The 23,298-nt window shown below is 42.1% G+C and overlaps 1 protein-coding gene across 1 annotated transcript in view; it reads left to right on the top strand.

Annotated features, from left to right (window-relative positions):
* The window catches only part of ANKRD11 (ankyrin repeat domain containing 11), a 188,411-nt gene extending 175,254 nt beyond the window's left edge, over positions 1–13,157 (top strand). The window contains exons 6-13 of the mRNA XM_069738955.1: positions 1,379–1,579; positions 1,929–2,071; positions 2,889–3,036; positions 3,446–10,335; positions 10,896–10,994; positions 11,102–11,245; positions 11,389–11,481; positions 12,442–13,157. Coding sequence (XP_069595056.1) covers positions 1,379–1,579; positions 1,929–2,071; positions 2,889–3,036; positions 3,446–10,335; positions 10,896–10,994; positions 11,102–11,245; positions 11,389–11,481; positions 12,442–12,627 — 7,904 coding nt within the window. The 3' untranslated portion in view covers positions 12,628–13,157. The remainder of the gene's footprint in view (positions 1–1,378; positions 1,580–1,928; positions 2,072–2,888; positions 3,037–3,445; positions 10,336–10,895; positions 10,995–11,101; positions 11,246–11,388; positions 11,482–12,441) is intronic.
* Positions 13,158–23,298: the final 10,141 nt, after the last annotated feature.

The following is a 23,298-nucleotide window of genomic DNA, read 5'->3' as shown; positions in this document are numbered from 1 at the left end:
CCTCCAACACAATCAGCAGCAAGTAAATGGCATCTGTACTCTCAGAATGGAGAGATTGGGGGGGTCTCTGCCTTTTACCTCCTTTCTGAAATCCAGTTGCATCTAAGCTTGAGTTTTGGTGTTCTCGCCCAGACATGCACAGTGACACCTCGTGTTGCCGCTGCCCTTGTTTAATACGTGCGTGAAAAGAAAAATCCTGTTTTAGTATTGTTGTATCCTACGATCCTTCCTTCATATTCTCGAATTTCCCATTTGTACTATGCTTTTATTTAATCCACCAGATTCACGTCCAGTGTCATGTAGCAGGGGCCCCCTCTTGTGGTGACGATTGAGATTGCAAGGCATTTCTGGAACAGTGGTTCACATTGCATTTTAAATACCCTTTTAAATGGAAAAAAAAAAAAATTAAATAAAAATCAATAGAAACTTGTTAACTAAATTATTAGACCATTAAGCTGGGTTTACTATGATCAAGCTGTAGCGCATGTATTGCTCGAATCCAGTGCATTCACTGTCCAGATTTGTCTATACATTATGTTCTCTCCAGATTATTTAATATATATATTTTTTTGCCCTCTACTATATTGGTCACATTACGCAAAGAAAAAAGGACACTTTCCTCCATGGATATCGCCTGTTTTTGGCAATAGATGTATGCATGGTACTAACCATAGGTGTGTGAATGTGCCAATTTTTTCTTGCAATAAAAGGGTTTTGTTTTTTTTTGTCCTGGGATATTTTCAGTTATTAAAGTTTTTGTGGTCACTCAATTTACAAATTTTTTTTTTTTTTGCAAGCTGTGATTTAGTGCTGTACTTAAAAGATAAGGAAAAAAAACTAAAGGTGCTGCTTTGATTAAAGGAGTTGTCACAACTTTGATTAAAAGGCTGCCACACACTTAGAAATTCACCTTCTATTAAAAATCCTAGCTTTCAAAAACAGATATTTACTGCGGGTTACCTAGTTTACCGTCCACTTCTGCAGTCTTATCAGAGGTAGTCTCTTAGGCTAGAGTTCTGTCAAAAACCTGGGCTGATAACTGGAACTGTACTTTTCCGGTGAGGCAGAGCCAATGTTGTTACCTTTTGGAAAGCGCACAGTTTAGGCTACCAGCGCTGCCATGTCACATGCCCGAACAGTCAGTCTTTTGGAGCGCACCCTTCCCCAGCAAACAGGATGGCAGAAGTTAGTTTTTACTAGTATTGCAACTCAACAATCATTGTTGTGGGGTTTATATGGTCAGATGAACAGTAAGTGACGGTATATAATGGTTAATTACAATCCGTGTCTAGTGAGGTAAGTTGTCCCAATAGAAGAGCCTTGAGCACTTAAGATGAATTATTTTCTAAAATTAAGTTAATTTGCTTTCCTTTTTTAGTCGACACAACACCAAAGCATCCTTCTCAGTCTGTCGGTCAAAAGGGGACCCCCACCTCCGCCTCCAAAACCAAAGACAAAGTGAACAAGCGAAATGAGCGGGGGGAGACTCGTTTACACCGGGCGGCCATAAGAGGCGATGCACGGCGTATCAAAGAGCTCATAAATGAGGGTGCTGACGTCAACGTTAAAGACTTCGCAGGTTACTTCTGAGGATTGTGTTTTGCATTTCTTCTATGTTGTTTTTCTATTGTGCGTTTTGCCGGATTAAAAAAAAAAAAAAAAAGTGATCGCTGGTCTTTTAGACCTCTGAATACTGATCCGTTCAGTGTCCCTGTCCTTTATGCCAGGAATCGGCAACCTATGGCCCGTCAGGTGTCATAACGTTACATCTCCTCCCAACATGCCCAGATGGTTATCTGACAACCTGTAAGAATGCTTGGGCTGTCGTTTCACAATGGCGGGAGAGCCGAAGGTTGCCGACCCCTGCGCTATACAAACACCTTGTCTGATTATTGGTTGGAATAGACAAATGTTCATCTCTTTGGCAGGATGGACGGCCTTGCATGAGGCCTGTAACAGAGGTTACTACGATGTTGCAAAGCAGTTGCTGGCTGCCGGAGCAGAGGTCAACACCAAAGGGTTGGATGATGACACCCCCCTGCACGACGCGTCTAATAATGGTCACTTCAAGGCAAGTGCACTCACTACTGACCATGTTATGATGGCGGGTCATTCCCTGGTAGCAATCTTCAGTTCTGTAATCACTTTTTTGAGCTGCGACATTCATTCCCTTTTCACACGCATTACTATAAGGCCCTGTTTACATCGTGTTATTGCTTTCCATTTGGCATGTACACAAGGAATACTTTCATTTTACCAGTCCATTTCCAGATGGCATCATTGTCCTTTTGGACTTATACCGGTGAGACTAAGGCCAAGTACCACTAAGGCTACGTTCACACTAGCGTTATGCTAGTGTGCGTCGGGTTAGCGTCGGGCGACGCAGCGGCGATGCACGCGTCATGCGCCCCTATATTTAACATGGGGGACGCATGCGTTTTTGTTTGTTGCGTTGTGCGACTCATACGTCTTTTTTGCCGCAAGCGTCGGACCAAGAAAACGCAACAAGTTGCATTTTTCTTGCGTCCGATTTTCGGCAAAAAGCGATGCATGCGTCGCAAAACGCAGCGTTTTTGCGTGCGTTTTGCCGCGTTTTTGCGTGCGTTGCGTCGCCGACACAGCGGCGCACAACGCTAATGTGAACGTAGCCTTAATGCGGGATGAACAAGATATACCATACTTTTCCATCCTGTAAAGTTTTGTAGAAAATACAGAATATGCGTAGTATTTTACTTGGAAGGTCTGAACGATGGATGATCTTTTTATGGCATCAGTCATAGGTATCCATTTACCCGACCATGCCGTCGGGAGCTTTTCTCGCTATAATTTGCCAAATGAAAGTCAAAAAAATGCATTGTACACCATTACTAATTTATTTTATTCTTCAGGTTGTGAAACTGCTGTTGCGATATGGAGGCAATCCTCATCAAAGTAACCGAAGGGGAGAGACCCCTTTAAAAGTCGCTAATTCTCCAACAATGGTGAATCTTCTCCTCGGCAAAGGCACCTACACCTCCAGCGAGGAAAGCTCAACTGGTGAGTGGAAATTCGCTCCAGAAAATACATTAATATTACGTATAATCACTTAATCTTACAAGGGTTTAACTTCCTTATATTTCTATATTGCTGTTAATGTAGGTTATCTATATAAATACTAACATTTCTGATTTTGCATCTGGCATTAAGAGACCTAAAGCTGTGTATCTATATAATATATATACACACACTCTTATTTTAGCTTTATTCTAGGTAGACATCTGGAGAGCTTTTTCTTTATAGTAAAACAAAATATATTATAAATTAAAGATATGGAATAATTAAAGCAAAATGTTATTTCTTATATAGGTTTACATAAAAATATATAATTTGATTGCACATTTTCTTGTTGTTCATGTTCATTTGAGTCTCAATGCTATTCTTTTTTTTTTTTTCTATTTCTTAACAGAAAGCTCAGAAGAGGAGGATGCACCCTCATTTGCACCTTCCAGCTCAGTTGATGGCAATAACACAGACTCGGAGTTTGAAAAGGGCTCGAAACATAAAGGCAAACATCAAGAGGCAGCAAAAAGCACTCCCGTGAAGGACGAGTACGAGTTCGACGAAGATGACGAGGAAGACCGCGTACCTCCCGTGGACGACAAGCACCTGTTGAAAAAGGACTTCCGTAAAGAGACTAAGGCGGCAGCGGCGAACAGTGTTATTTCTATTCCTAAAATGGAAGTAAAAACTTACTCTAAAAATACGACTGCACCAAAGAAAGCTGCTCGCCGTATCTTGTCTGACACGTCGGATGAAGAAGAAAACTCTGTCTCTTTAGGGGCTCCCGAAAAGCTCCTGTTGTCAGCTCACACCGTTGAACCGAGCAATAAAACCAGAGAGCAACCTGTGTCCAAGCATAAAGAAAAGGGTAAAGTGAAAAAGAAGCGGAAGAAGGATACAAAAAACAAAGAAGTAAAGTTTGGGAAGAAAAACAACCTTTTTTGTTCTGAGAGCGAAAGCGAGAACTTGGAGAGCGATGTAGAGAACGATATGCTTTCCTTAGACAACTCAAACTGTGTGAAAGACTCTGCCTTAGCTTTGAAGGAGACTTCTTTGTTTTGTTCTTTATCTGCATCTTCTGCATCTTCTCAAGGGAGTTTAGCATCACAGAAGCACAATGCTAATATCCCAGACCAGCACTCCAAGCATTGGAGGACAGACAATTGGAAAACCGTATCTTCTCCTGCCTGGTCAGATGTTAGCTCGTTGTCAGATTCCACAAGGACGCGATTAACTAGCGATTACGATTACTCCTCCGAAGATTCCAGCTTGGAGTCATTGAAACAGGTTAAAAAGAAACACGAGCACAAAAAGAAAAGTAACGCGCATAATAGCATATACGAAAAGAACTCTTTCCATCTTCATGTTGAAGGTGCGATCCCCAAGTTAGACAAAGAAGGTAAAGTAGTGAAAAAACATAAAACGAAACATAAACACAAAAGCAAAGAAAAGGTTCAAAATCAGACCAACCAGGAGATAAAGATCCTTAAAAGCTTTTCTTTTGACTATGACGACTCAAAGCAGAAATCAGAAAAGTCTTTAAACCTAGAGGTTGACGTTCCAGAAAAATTAAAAGTATTAAAACACGATCATGATCACCTCAGGAAAGAAGACAAATCCCTCACCAAGGTTAAGACAGAAGAAAAGGACTGGTCTTTGAGAGATGAGGGAGGCAAAGTTGCCAAAGAGGAGAAGTCATCGAAAAAGACAAAAGAGGCTAAAGATGGTAAAACGTTCAAAGAGGACCGAGAACGCTCTAGCAAAGCGGATCGAGAAAAACCTGTCAAGGAGAAATCTCCCAAAGAAGACAAACCTAAAACGCACAAAGAGGAAAAGAAGAAGAAAGTAAAAGATAAATCCTCAAAATCTGAAAAGAAAGCTGAAACGAAAGAGGAGAAAACTTCTAAAAATGAGAGAGAAAAGATCTTCAAAGAGGAGAAGGTGAAGAAGGAAAAGTCTCACAAGGATGAAGCCACCTTCGAAGAGTTTAACAGCAAAAGTAATTTTTTAGATAATGAAGAAGCGAAGTATAGTACTTCAGATGACCAAGGTTTATGGATGTCTGAAATGTCCTCCGATTCTTCTTTTGATTTTAAGGCAGAAGATAGTTGGGACTCGTCCTTCACAGATTTTAGAGAAAGTAAAAACGATACAATCCCAAAACTTGTAGTGGAATCTATTAAGGAAGACGCCAAGGATAAAGAGTCTAAAAGCAAAGAAAAGAGGGACTACGGAGATAAACCAGAGAAGGAGGTAGCCCCCAAAAGGAAGGATCGAGACTCTTCAGACAAAGCTTCCGACAAAAAGAAAGACCAAATGGACTCTCACAAAAGCACCCCTTCTTACACAGCCGAGAAAGACAAGAAACGGAGGGACTCTGTAGAGTGCACGAAAATCCGGAAAGATGGAGATTCGATAAGAAGAGATTCTTTGCTGAGCAAGGATCGGAGAGATTCCAAAGTAAAACAAGAAGACCTGAATGACTACGGCTCAGAAACCTTTTTTAAAGAGAAGTCAGAACACGAGACATTTCCCAAAAACTCCGAGACACGAGAGCGGCATCACTCTGGCAAGGAGAAGAGAGAACCTTCTGAAAAAAAGGAGAAACCAAAATCTGAAAAACATAGAGAAAAATCTAAAGACGCTGAGCGAGAGAAGATGGATAAATCTGTAGAGAGGAGTCAGAGGGAAAAAGAAGCCGATAAAGCGTCTAGAGATAAGAAAGAATCGAAAGAAAAACACAAAGATGTGCACAAAGACAGAAAATCCTCTGATCAGAAAACCGAGAAAAAAGATAAAACCTTCTCTTCTGTCGAAAAAGATTTTGGTGACAAGAAGGATGATAAGAAAGCAAAGGGAAAAAACTGGTATAACATCTCAGACATTTTTACGGACGAAAGTGAAGAAGAGGAGCAAAGGTTTGTGCAAAACTTCAAAATCACAGAAGTCTACAATGACTTGCACAGCTACCATGATAGGGAGACCAACCAACAAGATAAAGATAATTCTCAGTCTGAGAAACACAGAAAATACTCCAGCGACAAGCAGCATTCTGGGGATAAACCGAAAGACAGAGAACAGAAGGAGCGGAAAAAGGAAAAGGGTCAAGGAGAATCTGGAAAAGAGAAAAAAGAGAAGAACACAGAAAAACACAAAGACAAAAAGGACAAGGATTCTCTTGACATACACCGCAAGGATAGGGTGTCCCTAGACTCCAACCAAGAAAAGAACTGTAAGATAAAAGCCCCAACTGACAAAAAGGACAAGAAGCATCCCACAGAAGAGAAAATAAAGACCAAACACAAAGAGAAATCTGATCATTTTAAGGAGAAGAAGTTCTCAAAGAGCGAATCTGAAAAAAGTATGTTGGAGAAATTAGAGGAAGAAGCTCTCAACGATGACTCGAATGATAAAATTAGTGAAATTTCTTCTGATAGTTTTACAGACAGGGGACAAGATCCAAGTAACATATTTGAGACTCCTGGAATAACCAACATGGATACAGTTGAGGAAAAATACAAGGATTCGGTGCCTGTGCCTTGCTTAGCAGAGAAACTGAAAGAAAAGGAAAGAAATAGACACTCTTCATCGTCGTCGAAGAAAAGTCACGAGAAAGATAAAGTACGGAAAGAAAAGTCAGAGAAAAAATCTGAGCGAACAGATGATGTTAAGGATTCTTACAGCAGGCGCGAGTCGATGCAGTACGAGCGAGAAACTCCTGCAGGAGATGCTGACACTTTTCCTGTATTCAGCGTTAAGACTGAGACTGAAGAGGAATTGGACCGAAGTATAGATTATATGATGTTCGCTTCAGAAAAAGAAAAGCACGATTCTGAAAGGGAGCTCATAAAGAAGTCCGAAAAGGACAGAGTTTACGGCATGAACACATCGACTACAAAAGAGAAGAAAAAGAAAGATAAACACCGGGAGAAAATTAATGAAAAGCACCGAGACAAACTAGAAGCCTTCTATAAGCATCACAGGGACGAGATAAAAAACGCAAGAGATAAAGAATTGCCTCAAGTAAACGTGAAAGATAAATCTAAAGATGACTTGGGGAAGTTTAGTGAAAACAGACTGAAAGACAGATCGAAAGAAAACACCGAGAAAGACAAAACAGACAGCGTAAAAATCAGTAATGGAAACGAGAAAGTGTTACTGGTGAAAGAGTCCAACAAGAAAGACACCAGGCCGAGAGAGAAACTGTTGGGTGATGGAGACCTTATGATGACTAGCTTCGAAAGGATGCTGAGCCAAAAAGATCTCGAAATAGAAGAGAAGCACAAAAAGCATAAGGAACGGATGAAGCAAATGGAAAAAATGAGGCACCGATCTGGGGATCCAAAGTCGAAAGATAAGAAAACCGAAGAGTTGCGCAAGCGGAGCTTGGATTTGATTACCAAGAAAACATCTGTCCCGGACACCGTTCCGAAAGAAAAGAAAAATAAAGATTTGCCCCCTTTAATTATACCTGCCCCTGAAAATAAAACCCAAGCTATTATTGGGAATGACTCTAAAGAATGGCTAAATGGCCCCCAAATTAAGGAAGTGCTCACCGCTTCACCACGGCCAGATCAGAATAGGCCCACTGGTGTCCCAACACCTACATCTGTAATCTCCTGTCCAAGCTATGAAGAAGTCATGCAGACCCCTAGGACGCCATCTTGTAGCACTGAGGACTACCCAGAGCTAATGTTTGACTGTTCAGATAGTCAACATACTCTCCCCGTGTCTGCAATGTCCATGAATGCGTGCTCCCCAACTTTCTTTGATCGGTATTCAACTACTGGAATGTCAGATACTCCAAACCAAACACCGACTAAATTATCTTCCTCCATTAGCCGAAGCCGTTCAGTCTCTGTTGATGTAAGGAGAGTTCCTGAAGAAGAGTTTCCAGCTTCCGATGTGAAATTTTATAGACAGCAGAGTGTCCCAGCATCTTCTAGCTTCAGTTCACCCATGCAGATAATGATGGAAGATAAGGTCCAACCTCTTGTGCCTGCAGAGAAGTTTCCATGTTTGTCTCCTGGTTATTACTCACCGGGCTACCCGCCTGATGTTACTTTTGCACCCGGTGATATCGCAAGCATTGCTCCATCTCCTGACCGTGTCTACTCGGGTCTACAAGCAAAATCCTCGCCTTCAGAAAGAGATGACTTGCTAGAGCCTTGTACCGAAAGTGCTGTTCCACCAGACCTTGGCCTGCAGTGCGATTCTGCAGAAGCACAACAAGCTACCGAATCCATTCTTCCTCAAGAACCAAGCTTTTCCCCACCAGAGTCTAACTTCATCCAGCAGGAGTCTGGCTTTCTAGAAACTGAAAATAATTTTATTCCGGACAGTAATAGCTATACGTCTGAGCCTGACTTTATACCACAAGAGTCAGATTATTTGCACCATGACCCTGCATATATTTCTCAGCAGCCAGGCTTTCTACCTCAGGAGTCAGATTTTATGCCCCCAGAGCCGTCCTTTATACCATCAGAACAAAACTTTGTGATTCATGCCACATCCAATTTTGCCCCTTCTGAGAGCGCTTACTTGCCTCGTGAATCGGACTTTCATGCCTCCAAATCAGATCCCTCCTTTCTACCTCCTGAACCTGCTTTTATTCCACCACCACCTGAGTCTGATTTTCTTCCTCCGATTGAAGAAAATACCTTGGATTCCCCCATTTCTGATCACCATCTAGGTTGGGTGAGTCCAGCAAATAGCAATTCGGAGTCTGTTATCTCTCAGGGTCTAATGTGTAGCAATTCAGAGGAACATGGAAGCTGGCCGATGAGATCCGATCTTGTGAAATCACCACCAAGGTTCGCCGAGTCACCAAAGCATTTCTGCCCATCAGACAAAATTATTCCTGTTCCGATTCCTTTCATTTCATCTGATTCTCCTTACCCAGTATCTCCTGTTTCTTACCCAATATCCGAAGCCGCTCCTGAGGAGTTAAAAGAGGAAGATGAAGCTGAGGAAGTTGCACATCCACCTGACGACCAAGACTCCTACATGTCTCCTACTTCTCTTCCTGGTTTCTTTGATAATTGCAAAACTCATTCAGACGAACCCCAAGTTTTACCAGCAGAGCCCCAGGTTAACATCGACCCCCTTGTAGACACTTTAGCATCTGTTAAAGAAAATTTTGCACAGTCTGATGAAATCCACCAAAGCGGTCAAGAAGATCCAGAGCCTTGGTCTAATCCGTTTTCCTCAGTAGTTGATGAATTGGAATTTGGATCTTTTTCGTTACCAGAACTTCCTCTTCCAGTCAAAGATGACAATGACAGAGAAACCTGTGAACAGTCAAACATTATTGCTGAAAGCCCACCTGTTCCTTCTGATGACCCTGTCGAGCATACAACAAGCGATATGCTCTCTGGTGAAATAGATCTTCCGAGGCTGGAAACTCCAGAAGAACCACCCTGTACAGTGGAAGTGGTTAAATCGCCGCCTCAAATACCAGAGGAAAAGGCCGCTGAGACCATTAAAGAACCGACTTTGGAAGCTCCAAAAGTAACCCAGCCTACAAAGCCCTTGTTCGACCCGGCGTTGTTTCCTCTTCCATTTGTACAGTTGGAATCTCTAGAAAAAATTGAGGCTAAAGTTCAGGCAAACCTAAACGCTTTAGAAACCTGTGTTCAGGTTTTGCCAAAGAACCTTGTGGCTGCTGATACCAAGGCAGAGGAAAGCGCACCAGTTGGAAAAGTCAGCAGTGACCCGGTTGTCCAAGTAGAGGCTCCTCAAATTAACCCCAATGCAGATGTTCCCGAACAGACACCAAAAATGACGATTGATGTTCCAAAGCCCCCTAAAGTGGAAGAAATACCTCTACGTATGACACGAAACCGGGCTCAGATGCTTGCCAACCAGAATAAACAGAATTCCGCATCGGCGGAGAAAGAGCAGCCGGTGGTAACCGCACCGACCACCCGAGGCAAGAGTAAAGTCAGCGAGGAGGAAGAGCCGCAAACGCAACACCCACGAAAGAGAAAGCTGCAGAAACCGAACCAGCTCCAGCAGCAGATAATAAGCAACACCAGTCAGCAAACTCGGGAGATGATACAACAGACTCTGGCTGCCATAGTGGATGCCATCAAGTTGGATGACATCGAGCCGTATCACAGCGACCGCTCAAACCCTTACTTTGAATATTTGCAAATTAGAAAGAAGATTGAAGAGAAGAGGAAAATCTTGTGCTATATAACTCCTCAAGCTCCACAGTGCTACGCTGAGTATGTCACCTATACCGGCTCCTACTTACTGGATGGCAAACCACTCAGCAAGCTTCACATTCCAGTGGTGAGTGGTTCCTGGCAAGGCTTGTAAGCGATCCCCTCAAATAAGGCAACCTTGCAAATAGTCTTGATTTAAGAAAAAAAAAAAAAAAAAACTTTCGTACAAAGTCATGTTTTCTTGCTAATCCAATGACTGTATCTGGTCTTTACAACCAGACGCTTGTCATGAGGATTACAGCCCTTTTATGATGAGGCTATTTGAAAAGTTGCTTTTATTTTCTAACACACATGCAGCTGCGGGGACTTGAACATATTTTTCGAGCACGGTGAAGTCACTGTTAGCACCAGAGCGTGCTCGGATAACACCTTATCCCAGCACGCTCGCTCATCACTAATCCTTATCCATCCGACAGCCAGGACCCTCAGGATTAGTGCGATCGATATTCGGCCCTCTCGCATTCCTTCGGCCGTGACCACATGCTGAGCTTGCATCCCATTGGGAATAAGCATGGAAGCCCCCTATCCCAGATTCTACCTTGCTTATTCTGAGGTCTACGCCACGTCTCCCATGCTCAAAACTAGTAGGACGGCCATCATTAAATTATCCTTGTGTTATCGCTGCAGATTGCACCTCCTCCATCGTTGTCGGAGCCCCTTAAAGAACTTTTCAGGCAACAAGAAGCCGTTCGAGGGAAGCTTCGCCTACAACACAGCATTGAAAGAGTAGGTTTCATTGAGTGAACGTATACACGATCTACTGGTCACCTTGTGAGCAGGAAGCCCTCTCCTGGCATTTGGTTTTTACATCTGATAATCTTTTCACTCCCTAGGAGAAGCTGATAGTGTCTTGTGAGCAGGAGAACCTCCGCGTTCATTGCAGAGCAGCCCGGACTATTGCCAATCAGGCTGTGCCTTTCAGCGCTTGCACCATGTTGCTGGACTCGGAGGTGTATAACATGCCTCTGGAAAATCAGGTCAGTGCTTTACTCTTTCTGTTCAGCCAGGATTATGTGCTGCTGTTCTCTAAGGTAGAGACCATGTGAGGTGTACATATTTGGTTTAGGCCTGGGGTCTCCCACTCCGTATAAGCTGTTCATTAACGCCTCGTGTTTTCTAGGGAGATGAAAACAAGTCCGTCAGAGACCGATTTAACGCTCGCCAGTTCCTGTCCTGGTTACAAGATGTTGACGATAAGTACGACAGGATGAAGGTGAGTGAGAAAATCATTGCCAAAATCTGCCTATTAAAGAGCAATCCCCTTCCCTTCTTCGAGGGCTGCCTCTTTACAAATGTCGGAGTAGTCACATATGCGAAGATTACGATTGGTAGATATCAGTCCTTCAGAACGCACATTTCACTTGGATCATTCATCACTAATTTAGGGTTTTCTTAATGGTGTCCCCTAGATTGGGATCACAAGGAAAAGAATAGCTTATTTTCCTAAATTCCTTGCTCTCTAGGGCAGGATGAATAACTCCTAACCCCTTCCCCACTTTGCAATTTTCCATTTGTGTGTTTATTTCCCCCCTTCCTCCCAGAGCCTTAACTTTTTTTTTAAATTTTTTTCATCAACATGACCGTATGAGGGCTTGATTTTTACTTTTGAGCCACACCATTGATAATACCACATAATGTACTAGGGGGAAAAAATTCAAGTGCGGTGAAATTGCAAAACAAAAATGCTATTTTTATTAATTTTATTAACCATGTTTACTAACTGCTAAAACGGACCTGGCACTGCGCCCACATTAGATACACGTACACGACCTTGGATGTACCTATACGTCCAAGGTCATAAAATTTGTCCAAGACTTAGATGTTAATGACTAGATTTGAGATTCTCAGGATTCAGGTCCATCGACCAGGACCCCTGATCCTCCTATCTGTGTCTCCACTGCAGCCATGACCTCATTCTGGGCTTTCTAATTGGATAAGACCCTGATGTTTGAGGTAGGGGGATGGCAGGGCTCCTGGTCCGGTGCTACTGATTTACCGCCTTGGAATCCGAATCAAGTGTAGCCAAACTTTTTGCTCCACTTAAATAGTAGCTGCTAAATTGTGATCAGTGGAGGTACCAGATGTGGACCCTAACCTCCCCCTCCAGTCGAATATTCATAATCTCATTCTTGTTTGACGGACATCTTAGGTGTTTGTTTGTTTTTTCTTGCAGACGTGTGTATTAATGAGACAGCAGCATGAAGCGGCGGCCTTGAATGCGGTGCAGAGGATGGAATGGCAATTAAAGATGCAGGAGTTGGACCCAACGAGCCACAAGTCCCTGTGCGTCAACGAAGTTCCCTCTTTCTATGTGCCAATGGTGGACGTGAACGATGACTTTGTGCTCTTGCCAGCATGACAAGGCGGACTCCTGAGGTTTTTTTTTTTCTTTCTTAATTCGTTACTGGCAAGGGCCGGCCCCCTTGGCTTAGAAGAGCTCAGACTTCACTTGCATCTTTTTCGCTTGCTGATGAATCCGCTGCTTTATGAGAGGAGGAAGCATTTTGAGAGAACTAATACGGAGAAAAATACCCCCTTTTTAGAGGAATTGCACTTTCTTCACAGTAAGCCCACCACTCCTCCCGGTAGCAGGCGGGAGTGATCTACCGTGGAAGGGGCACGCACAGGCGGAGCGAGGGGGAGCAAGGGATCAAAGGATGCCGCGTGTGTCGCCGTCGCACACCGCTGCCATCAGCTCCATTGTGCTGCAGAGACGTCGGCGAGAAGAGGCGGTGGAGGAAGGTGCACCCGTTCGTCACGGCTATTATTTTTTTTATTTTTATTTTTTCCAGGTCTGGTTGTTCAAGAAGTTTAAAGAACAGACTTTCATTTGACTATTCCATCGCACCCTCTTACGTTTATTCCATCTTGTCAATGTGACGAGAAATTAAAAAAAAAAAAAAAAAAAATCGCCTTCAGCCGCTGACTACCTCATGTCAGCCTTTAAATTCCCAGTCCGCCGATGCAAAGCGAAGACGGTCTGTTCCTTTTAAATTAGTATTTTTTTATTTGTTTTTTTTTTTTTGGATCCCCATTGCAGATTCTGCATGTGGTTCTTACTGGTTTAGGATTCTAAAACTTCCCCCATCCCCTCCATGCTTTGCGTCTGACCATGCCAAGCATCGGCGATCCAACATTTTTCATTTTTAAGAGACTTAACGCTCGGTTTGTGTCACTTTCTTCCCTCTCCTTCCCCCTCCTTCCTTAACATCTTTTAACATTTTGGGCATTTTGTTTCTCTTGTTGGAGAAGTTAACTTGAAACACTACAGAGCCAATACTCCTATATGTATGAAAAAGACGAAGATAAAAAAAAAAAAAAAGAAAAAAAAAAGTATCTGGTAAATTATGTACAGTTTTTATACACATTACCCTATGTACTTTTTGCTGCCTTCTAGATAAATTATTTTGCAAACACATTACTGCACAGTTGTAAATAACTTATGTACTGTAACATCACTTTCAGTTTTGTGTAAAGAAATAAATGACTTTAAAAAAAAGAAAACAAAAGAAAAAAAAAAAGCTAAGAAAGAAAACTTTGTAATATAGTTAACCCTAGGCAGCACTTCTCTTAAAGAGACTGGTTCTGGGAGTGTGGGCGAAAGATGGGCCAAAAAAAAATCTGTTCAGTATTTTTCTTGCTAATTTTGTGTCTCCATATTAACATTTTGGGGCTCGGGTACAACATCCCAGTTCCTTTTTCTTTTTTTAAGCAGTCAACCGTTCGACACTCAGATGTAGTTTTTGGTCATCCGTTTTGTTAGGGATCAGGTGGATCTCTTTGGGTTTATTTTCTACCATCTTGGTACTCATAGCTGTTGTATCTGCTAAGCTGCGGCTGGTTAGTATGATTGGTAAGGTCGGCTTTAGCACATTGTAGTGATCTGTTGTGATCGTACATTTAGTCCTAATGAAGCTGTCTAGAAGGGGGTGACTGTCACCGGCTTTTACCCAGATGACTGGTGTGTAATGGGGGCCTTGGGGCTTGTTCTCAATTTGGAAGGGCACCAAGTCCCAGTAGAGGCGCAGTCAGATGGCTGTAAAAATTGGTCTGCTACGCACAGACTGGCCGGCATCTCTCGACTTGAGCGGGCCACCTGCATAGAAATACATGAGCGTCGGGAGAGCTGCCAGCCAGTCCGTATATTGCTGGCTGGTTTTTCCAGCCCTAATCTGAGCAGAAAAGTTGCATTTACTGTCTGCTTAGATGGACTCGACAATGACTTTTCCACCTCTGTCTTTGTCTCCATGTCACATACCTGCTGCACAGTCATTTTAGAGTTTCTCATCCTTGGACCCCACTCTACCCCCCAATCAATGGCCATGAGGCTCATCAGCACAGACCGTTTAGTCATTTATAGAAATAACCACATGACTTCGTTGCTTATTCTGAAGACCTTTTGAGACAAGGAGCTTATTTCCTTCTCCCCTTAAGGGATTCCTTGTATTTGAGGTCATGCTCTGCACGCCCAGTGACTGTCGCCCCCTGAAAGGATGATCAAACACGACCTTCCCAGACTTACCTGCCGGCTGAGCTGGTATCAGTCGGCAGGCTAAAGCTGTGGGATATGTGTTGACTCCCTAGTTAAATGTTTTTCAAAAGAATCTTTAAAAAAAAAATTTTTTTTGCGGGGTCGGGATACAAGATTATAGTTTTATTTGCAAGAATCCAATGCAAATACACAGCGCTAAAAAGACAAATCTATGAGAAAAAGTAGTCATGCACAGGGCTTCTCAAAGGCTTCACAATCAGTAGCTATGTTATGGTTAAAATGTTAATAATAATTAAAAAAAAAAATGATATAATCCCGCTTTATGGGGGGAGGTAGGACTAGGGGGCATCAGTTTCATTGCTGGTAACAAACTCCATTTAGGGACTTCATTGTCAAGACTATTTTTTATTGTTTAATAATTCGAGTCGAGAACATAAAAGAAATCCTAAAGGTGGGCATGATCTTTTACTGATTTTGATGGGGAAATGGCAGTAATAAGAAATGCTGAGTTCAGACGTCCATATATATTGGACCACGATGTACGGTCTGGATTCGGGCCTCCTGTGCGGATTTGACCACCGTGTCAAGTTTGGTTCAGGAGACTCGGAGCCGCAAGTAAAATTTGAATTGAAATTTTCTTGGGGAGTCAGTAAAAATCCAACTACGACAACGCTAGCGTTTCTACAACAGGTCGCACCCAGTTTATAACTTTTTGATGTGCCGATGTTCGCGCTGGGAGTTTATTCTGCTGCCTTAGTCTTTCTCAATCTTCACAGCTTTTGAATTTATTTTATTTTTTTATTTTAGAAAGTTTAAACCACATCATAAATATTTGCTGTTTCTGACTTTTTATAGTAAATTTCATTGTTGGAAATTTTTTTTTTTTTTCCACGCATTACAATTTAACCCGTCCCAATTCCAGGGCACGAGTATTTCCACAATCACAAAAAAAAAGTAAAGTAGCAACTATTATTTATTCTTCTCACCTGTGGTATGTTTGATTCATGTCTCATCAGATTGTAAATTTCCCTCCTGTAATTGTTCTACGAGACATTGTACATAAGTGTATATATATCGAGCTAGCAGGTCGCTCCACACCCTTTGTTACAATTCACGTCCGTACAGTGTGTGGATTGATAACAGCAGCCAGAATTTGCGTTCTTGATAAATGTAAATTTTTTTTTTTTTTTTAATTCTTTTATTTTCCACTTGTTTGTGTACATATTGTTTTGGCAGTGCTGGTGCTGCCTTTGCACTGCGCTGCCCTTTTTTTGCGGTTCAATCATTCAGCTGTATACAACTTCCTGCAGAATACAACACCATAAAAAAAAAAAGAATAATTAAAAATAAAAAATGTTATTTTCTACAATTGCATGTACAGAACGAAGGCCAGAAATGCTCTTGTCCCTCAGAGATAATGTTCATAAATAAATTAAACAAAAAAAAAATCTTTAGTCTGTGTTTGATTTATCATTTCCTAAGCCTTCATTATGCTGGGATTTGCAATACTATTGGAAACACTGTAGTTACAGCTGGAGCTGCTTATATGGACCTATTTATCCTCGTCTCATGCACGCGTCACACGGTCTGAAGATTGAATCGGTGAGGGGGCGTACTTGGCGCCGTTCTTTCAGCTTGTCTTTTGCTTCTGAAGAGAGCAGTTAATTACTTGGGTTCCTCTAAATTAATTGGTTGGCCGGCCCAAGAGGGGAGGGGGTTGGCTGGCCGGCCCAAGAGGGGAGGGGGTTGGCTGGCCGGCCCAAGGGGGGAAGGGGTTGGCTGGCCGGCCCAAGAGAGGAGGGGGTTGGCTGGCCGGCCCAAGAGGGGAGGGGGTTGGCTGGCCGGCCCAAGAGGGGAGGGGGTTGCACAATAGAACGTGTCTGGATGTGTATTTACTGGCACAGTGGATGCGGATTAATAAATATAGATATAGACTCCAGAAACCTGTACTCCCAGCAGGTGAATAGTTAACCACTAGGACATGGTACAAATAACACTTAGTCACACGAACATTTGCTAAAAAAGTTCTGTGGCCTAACATGACAAAGTGGGCGACACAGGAGGTCTGACTGCAGAATCGGAATGCACTGTATTCTGTTTCCATGGAGACAAGAGCTGATGACAAATATTAAACATTCTATTAAGTACTATGTGTGGCCATTTTTGCACATGATCAAGTGGGTAAGACGGCGTGAAATGTCTTGGGTCATAGATATTATAGCATGGACAGCCGCAGGTCTGTAAAGGCAAAAACCAGCTATGCCATATTTTCAGTATCTATACTGCTGACAGCTATAGACAGCTCTATAATTGTCTTTCTACATAATTGGAGGTTGACTGATACCTGCGCTTTACGCAGACCAGTTCATACAGGAAAAGCCTGCTTGATTTTACCTATTGAAAATATTTCTTCACTATGACCCAATAAGCCCTTCTTGAGAAGTGTTTACCTAGGTGTAATGCTATAAGGGTTGTTTTGTAAATCCTTAAATTACGTAGGACTGGAGATTTTTTTTTTCAACTATTTGCTAGTTTTGCAATCACCGAGCTCATTGCGCAAACAAAAAAAATGTATCCAGACTTCTAGAGTCTTATTGGAAGCTTTTTGTTCACAGTATTACGTTTTACAACATTAAGGGAATTCGAAAAGCGAAATCTGAAATGTGTAAGCCCTCAAAAGTCAACAATTTAATGACCTTTTTTCCTTTTTTACGTAATCTGCCATTCATAAGGTATGGCCACTTTTGACCCGAGTGGTTTCTATATTTTAGTCCGAAGACTTACCACAGTATATATTAGAACCCTTTCAACCCCTTTTTAAGGACTTTTTTTGGAATTTTGTTTTGTAGGAATTGGCTATCGAAATCTTTTGTATTTCTCATATGTTGATTTAATATATACAATAATAAAAACTAAAAATATATATTCTTTTTGGCAAGATGGCTCTTTGAAATATGATCTTGTATATGATGCCGTGTCTGCTGGTATTCGTGAATGTTAGGTTTTGCAAAAATACATGGGTACAAAGGTGACAACTTATCGTCTCGGTTTCCCAATTATCCCTACGACCCTCTGTCTGCACCGCTCCAACACCAAACTTCTTAAAACCAAAGTCCTACAGAAAAATGGGACTTGGCCCCTCACGTCATCAATCACTCAATTCTGTGCATAACATGACCCCTTTATAACATTGACGCCTTTAATTAAAAATGTTTGACGGCCGTCTCTCCCGGTTTTCCCCCATGCGCATAAGTGTTCATGAATTTTCAGTGGGGAGATCGGATATTGCCAATACTTGACTCCTCCGGCAGCGGCTTTTCTTGACAAAAAAACAAAAGAATTTGGGTGTTAAAAATGCAATTACGATCCTTCTTTATTTTCCCCAATGACATGAGTTGGGGGGCTCCACTAAACATGGCAGAAATCAGTGGCTCAATTCATCAAATTTGTATTGACAAACCTTGAACAAAATGTTCAACCTGTTAAAACTATCATCTTTCAACACTGTCCCCTTTGCTACACCCACAGATCATTTTGTTTAATTGCAGATGTTATATCTTACATGAGCCGTAATATCCTGCCTTCTTCCAACCCTTTTGGGTGAAGGAAGTTATCACACGAGCCAGGGGCGAGGTATTAGGGCCACGAAACGGACAATTGTAAGCCTTGGGTAAGTACAACGTCCTAATATACTTTATAGCACAAGAAGCCATGTTTTATTTCGCTGGATGGATTCCCTTTAAATAGGAATCTGCCTGGTGGAATTTCTATAGGTTTTTCAAGTGTTTTTCTGCTCCGAGAAAAGTTTTTGTCCCTTGGTAGATAATGAATCCAAAAATAAATGTCTGATTTTCGTAGTATTGTGTATAATACAAAGCGGGATTCTCCAAATGATCGGCCGAAGAGCAAATGTTAATATTTTGTGTAGAACTACAGATGCCAGAGTGCTCTGCTTGCATGCTGGGAATCAGTTGTTACACGGATTGGTAACTATTGCTCTTTTGTTTAATGGCCTTGTTTAGCTGTAGGAACCTTGACACCAAGAAAGACGTAGGTGCCAAATTTATGTGGAGAAATTCTAAAGTCAGGAAATATTGATTACACAATTTCAACACCAGGGGGCAGCAGACTCTTAGTATCTGGGTCCATCTCGTTAAACGAAGCTTTCATTGCAATTTTTTTTTTTTGCTGGAAAACAAATGACGGTGTATAAAAATGTGCTGGAGAAGGATGTTACCAATACCATGGATGGCAAGAAGAGCAAACTAATCCATCTTGGAACAAATCAAACCAGACATGTCACTCAAAGCAAGGATCACCAAGCTACGGCATGCCTACTTTGGACCCATCATACGAACAGATCAATCACTGGAGAAGGATGAATAAAAGGAGCAAGGTGAAGAGGAAGATCAGCAACCTGATGGCTTGATACGATCAAGATGATGGTGAAGACCCTGGTGGACCTATCTAAGCTTACACAAGAACCATTGTCCTACAGATTGTTCAGCGGTCTTGCAGAATGATGGCCTCCATGACCAGTGAGGGTAGAAGCTGGTTTTGTGGTGACAACAGCAGAGTTATTGTTGGTTTTTAGGCTTTTTTTGAAGGTTTTATTTTGAAGGTTTCAGAGGTGGGTGAAGAGTCTGGTTGGGAGAAAGGTACAAGGAGAATGTGAGAGATATGTTGGACTCTGTGTTGAGTGGACGTGAATACGGCAAAGGAGATAATTTGAGGACCAAAAATGGAGTTAGGGTAGAGATGGTTATGGACTGGAGATTAGATCCGATTATGGAGGACAATCTCCAGTTACCTCCCCGCACAGTGCATGAGCTGGAGGTTGGATCACATTATGGAGGAGATGGATTACGGACTGGAGATAGTGCTGGGAGATTACATTATAGAGGACAGGTTATGGACCTTAACATCTATAAAACTGAACATTGATGCATGGTCATCGCTCCTGGGGTTGGTTAGTCTCCCAGTAGAGCTGGTATTATAGCTTTTTTTTCACATTTGGAGGGTTCAGTGATAATTTGAGTCAGAATAAAAAGTTGAAAAACTTGCTGTACAACTCCGTGCTCCTTCAGGTTAGCAGAGCGACTCTTATGGTGTTTTATGCTAACACTTGTGAGGACGTCTCTGCCTCCTGAAATCCACAATTGCCTGTGCTGGTCAAATAATCTTTACGTAGATCTCATAATGCCGCGTTGCAGTAACGCAGGAGACGGTCGTGCGAAGGAAACATCACTTTTTCCTTTTTTTTTTTTTTTTTTCTTCTATCGCTCAAGTATCAGACTAATAAAAATGGAATGAACACTAAGGGTAGAGTGATCAAAGCAAAGAAGTATTGCTAGATCTGGGCAACCAAATTGGATGGGAATGATGTACTCCTCCAGAGCTGGGCTCTCGCTGTCACTAGGCTCTATTGATTGGATTTGGGCCGCGAAGGGATAGAGCAGCTTGCAGTGTATTGAAATACCTGCAAGCTGCAGAATATAAACAGGGAAATAAATCCGGTGTATAAAGCCTTTGAAGCCTGTCTGAGCATGTAAATTGGAAGTTAGAGCTAGGGACGTCATAAATGGCAATTAACTGATATAAGCGCCCCCTTTTTTAAGTGCTGACTGACCAGATATATACAAGCTACGGAAAACTACTCGATTTACATACATCTTAATTTTTTCTACGTGTTATAATTATTGCACCTGCTTGAGCCTGTTTATATATCACACGAGTAACCACACTTGTACAGTCTGCGTTGCTCCGGGCCTGTACATACAGTGCTACCCATTACTCACGGATTATTCTGGATCATCATCCCCTTGGGCTGCAAGTGTGTAACTGGTTTTGTCAAGTACGACCGGTTACGGTAAAACCCTCCATGGTGGAGATTTATTATAAAATTACACAAAGGACACGTGTATGTCGTCTCAATGCACTTGAGGTGCAATACCAGGCGCTGCCTGTACAGAAAGGAGGCACTGGTTCAATATGGGAATATATACAGTATGTGTGTGTGTGTATATATAGAAAATATTTATATTTAGTATGTGATTTCTGCAGTGTTCAGCCCGTGCACAACGTCCTTATAACATGCCTGAAGAGATGGGCTGGGCCCAGGAATGTAATAGCATGAGTGCTGGAGGCAGAGGAGTCAGAGCTGAGCCGCCTGGAGGGGGTTAACCCTTTATTATATCACACATTAAACCGCTATTGACCTTGAGTGAGCAGGGATGGGAGAATTGTGGCCGGTCCAAACATTATGGTCTGCTAGATACGTGAATGTTGTAATGCGACATATCGTATCGTCATGGTCTCAGGATGGTGCTGTTTTTAGTAAGGACAAGTACCCATAAAACTGGTACACCGGCTAGTACATGTGTGGTCCTTGGTGCTCATGCTCCTATTATACGCTCATCTGAATCAGTATTGAGGCTTCTTGAAGTTTGTTTGAGGCCATTGTTCTGGTGGAAGACCCGTGACCTAGGATGCAAACCCAGCTTTTTTTTTTTGTTTCATTTGCATTGGAATGGCACCTTTTTGTTATATGTAGTATGACTTTTTACCTTTTATACGTTGATTAATAAAATTGTTGATTTTATCAGATGTCATTGCTTGCTCCTAGTCCTTTGTTTTTTTCATGCGTATTGAAGTTGATGTAGTCAGTCTAGGGGTGGATATCACTATTTACCACCACTCGGGTCTATAAACATGTAGTTGGGATTTTTGTTACCTCTATATACAGTAGATAACATGGGATCCACCATTCACAATAGGTGATGTCACAGCTCACTTCCTCCTCCTGTACAATGACTGATAACATCTCTAATACAGTAGATAATAGAGGATCCACCATTCACAATAGGTGATGTCACAGCTCACCTCCTCCTGTACAATGACTGATAACACCTCTAATACAGTAGATAATACAGGATCAACCATTCACAATAGGTGATGTCACAGCTCACCTCCTCCTGTACAATGACCAATAACACCTCTAATACGGTAGATAATACAGGATCCACCATTCACAATAGGTGATATCACAGCTCCCCTCCTCCTCCTGTACAATGACTGATAACACCTCTATATACAGTAGATAACACAGGATCCACCATTCACAATAGGTGATGTCACAGCTCACCTCCTCCTGTACAATGACCAATAACACCTCTAATACGGTAGATAATACAGGATCCACCATTCACAATAGGTGATGTCACAGCTCACCTCCTCCTCCTGTACAATGACTGATAACACCTCTATATACAGTAGATAACACAGGATCCACCATTCACATTATCATTTTCTGAACATTCCTTTAGGCTATGTGCACACGTTGCGGATTCTCTGCGGATCCGCAGTGTTTTTTGCGGTGCAGAAACGCTGCAGATCCACAATTGTTACAGTACAATGTAAATCAATGAGAAAAATAAAAATGTGCACACGTTGTGTAAAAGCTGCGGTTTAAAAGAAGTAGCATGTCACTACGTTTTTGCGAATCTGCAGCTTTTTTGTACCCATTCCATTATGGAAATCTGCAGGGGTAACAAACGCAGCAAATCCGCTAAGAAACCGCAGCAAAAACGCACAAAAAAACTCTGCGGATCCGCACAAAAAACGTGACAAATCCGCAGATGTGTTTTCTGCCAGGAGAGGCAGAATCCGCACCAGAAATTCCTAAGGCTAATCCGCAAAGTGTGCACATAGCCTTAAAGGGTTTTTTAATCTGAGTACTGACGAGGGCCGACAGCCTGAAACACTGTGTCTGTGAATTGAGATACTGATTTGGCTTTTATCCTAAGTCACATTGCACCACTTGTTAAGGGGTTGATTGTGACTTGTAGGATCGCTACTTCCAGCAGGTGGCGCTATAGAGTTTAAGTCCTCTTTTTCTCTGAAGAGGCAATTTGTATATTTAATCTGAGTAATGTTTTTAAAATTTGCGGCTGTTTCCAGCCAACAATAATGGGAGTCTATCAGCAAGGAAGCCTCAGTTATTGGGGGTGGGGGGGCTGCACCTTCATGATGATCACTACGCAGGTAACGTTTTTCTCAGGATGCTTCTGCTATTGGCCTAGATTCAGTTCAATTTTTATTTATTTACTTAAACACATGTAAAATAATTGCGGCTAAAAATCATTTCTGCCATTGGGTTTCATAGACAATGTAGCACCATTTGCCTGTGTAGTCTGTGCTGCAGGAAGACGCCCGGGTACCAGTGCCCACGGTCTGACAGGTAAGTTTGTGACTCTTTTATTTGTCTTTTTCTGAGCTCCAATTGGCTGATTTATGACCACATTAAAATAAAATGTGGGAAATAAAGGGTATCGAAGACGCCAAACGGTGCAAGCTTTGTAATGAAGCCGAATTGCAAAAATATTTTTTTTTGCCATAAATATAGGGGTGGACATATTACTGCTGCGACACTGGCCCAGGAGGTGAGGGGGCTACTATCATCTCCAAACACATGTGCAGTTGTGCATTATGATGGGGCTGTTGGACTGCAGGGGGCCTTCTCTCTGTGCCCCTTACAGG

The sequence above is a fragment of the Ranitomeya imitator genome, chromosome 9 (assembly GCF_032444005.1).
Source record: "Ranitomeya imitator isolate aRanImi1 chromosome 9, aRanImi1.pri, whole genome shotgun sequence".
Classification (NCBI taxonomy): domain Eukaryota; kingdom Metazoa; phylum Chordata; class Amphibia; order Anura; family Dendrobatidae; genus Ranitomeya; species Ranitomeya imitator.
The sequence above is the reverse complement of the archived record's forward strand: the minus strand, read 5'-3'. Positions and strand labels throughout refer to the sequence as shown.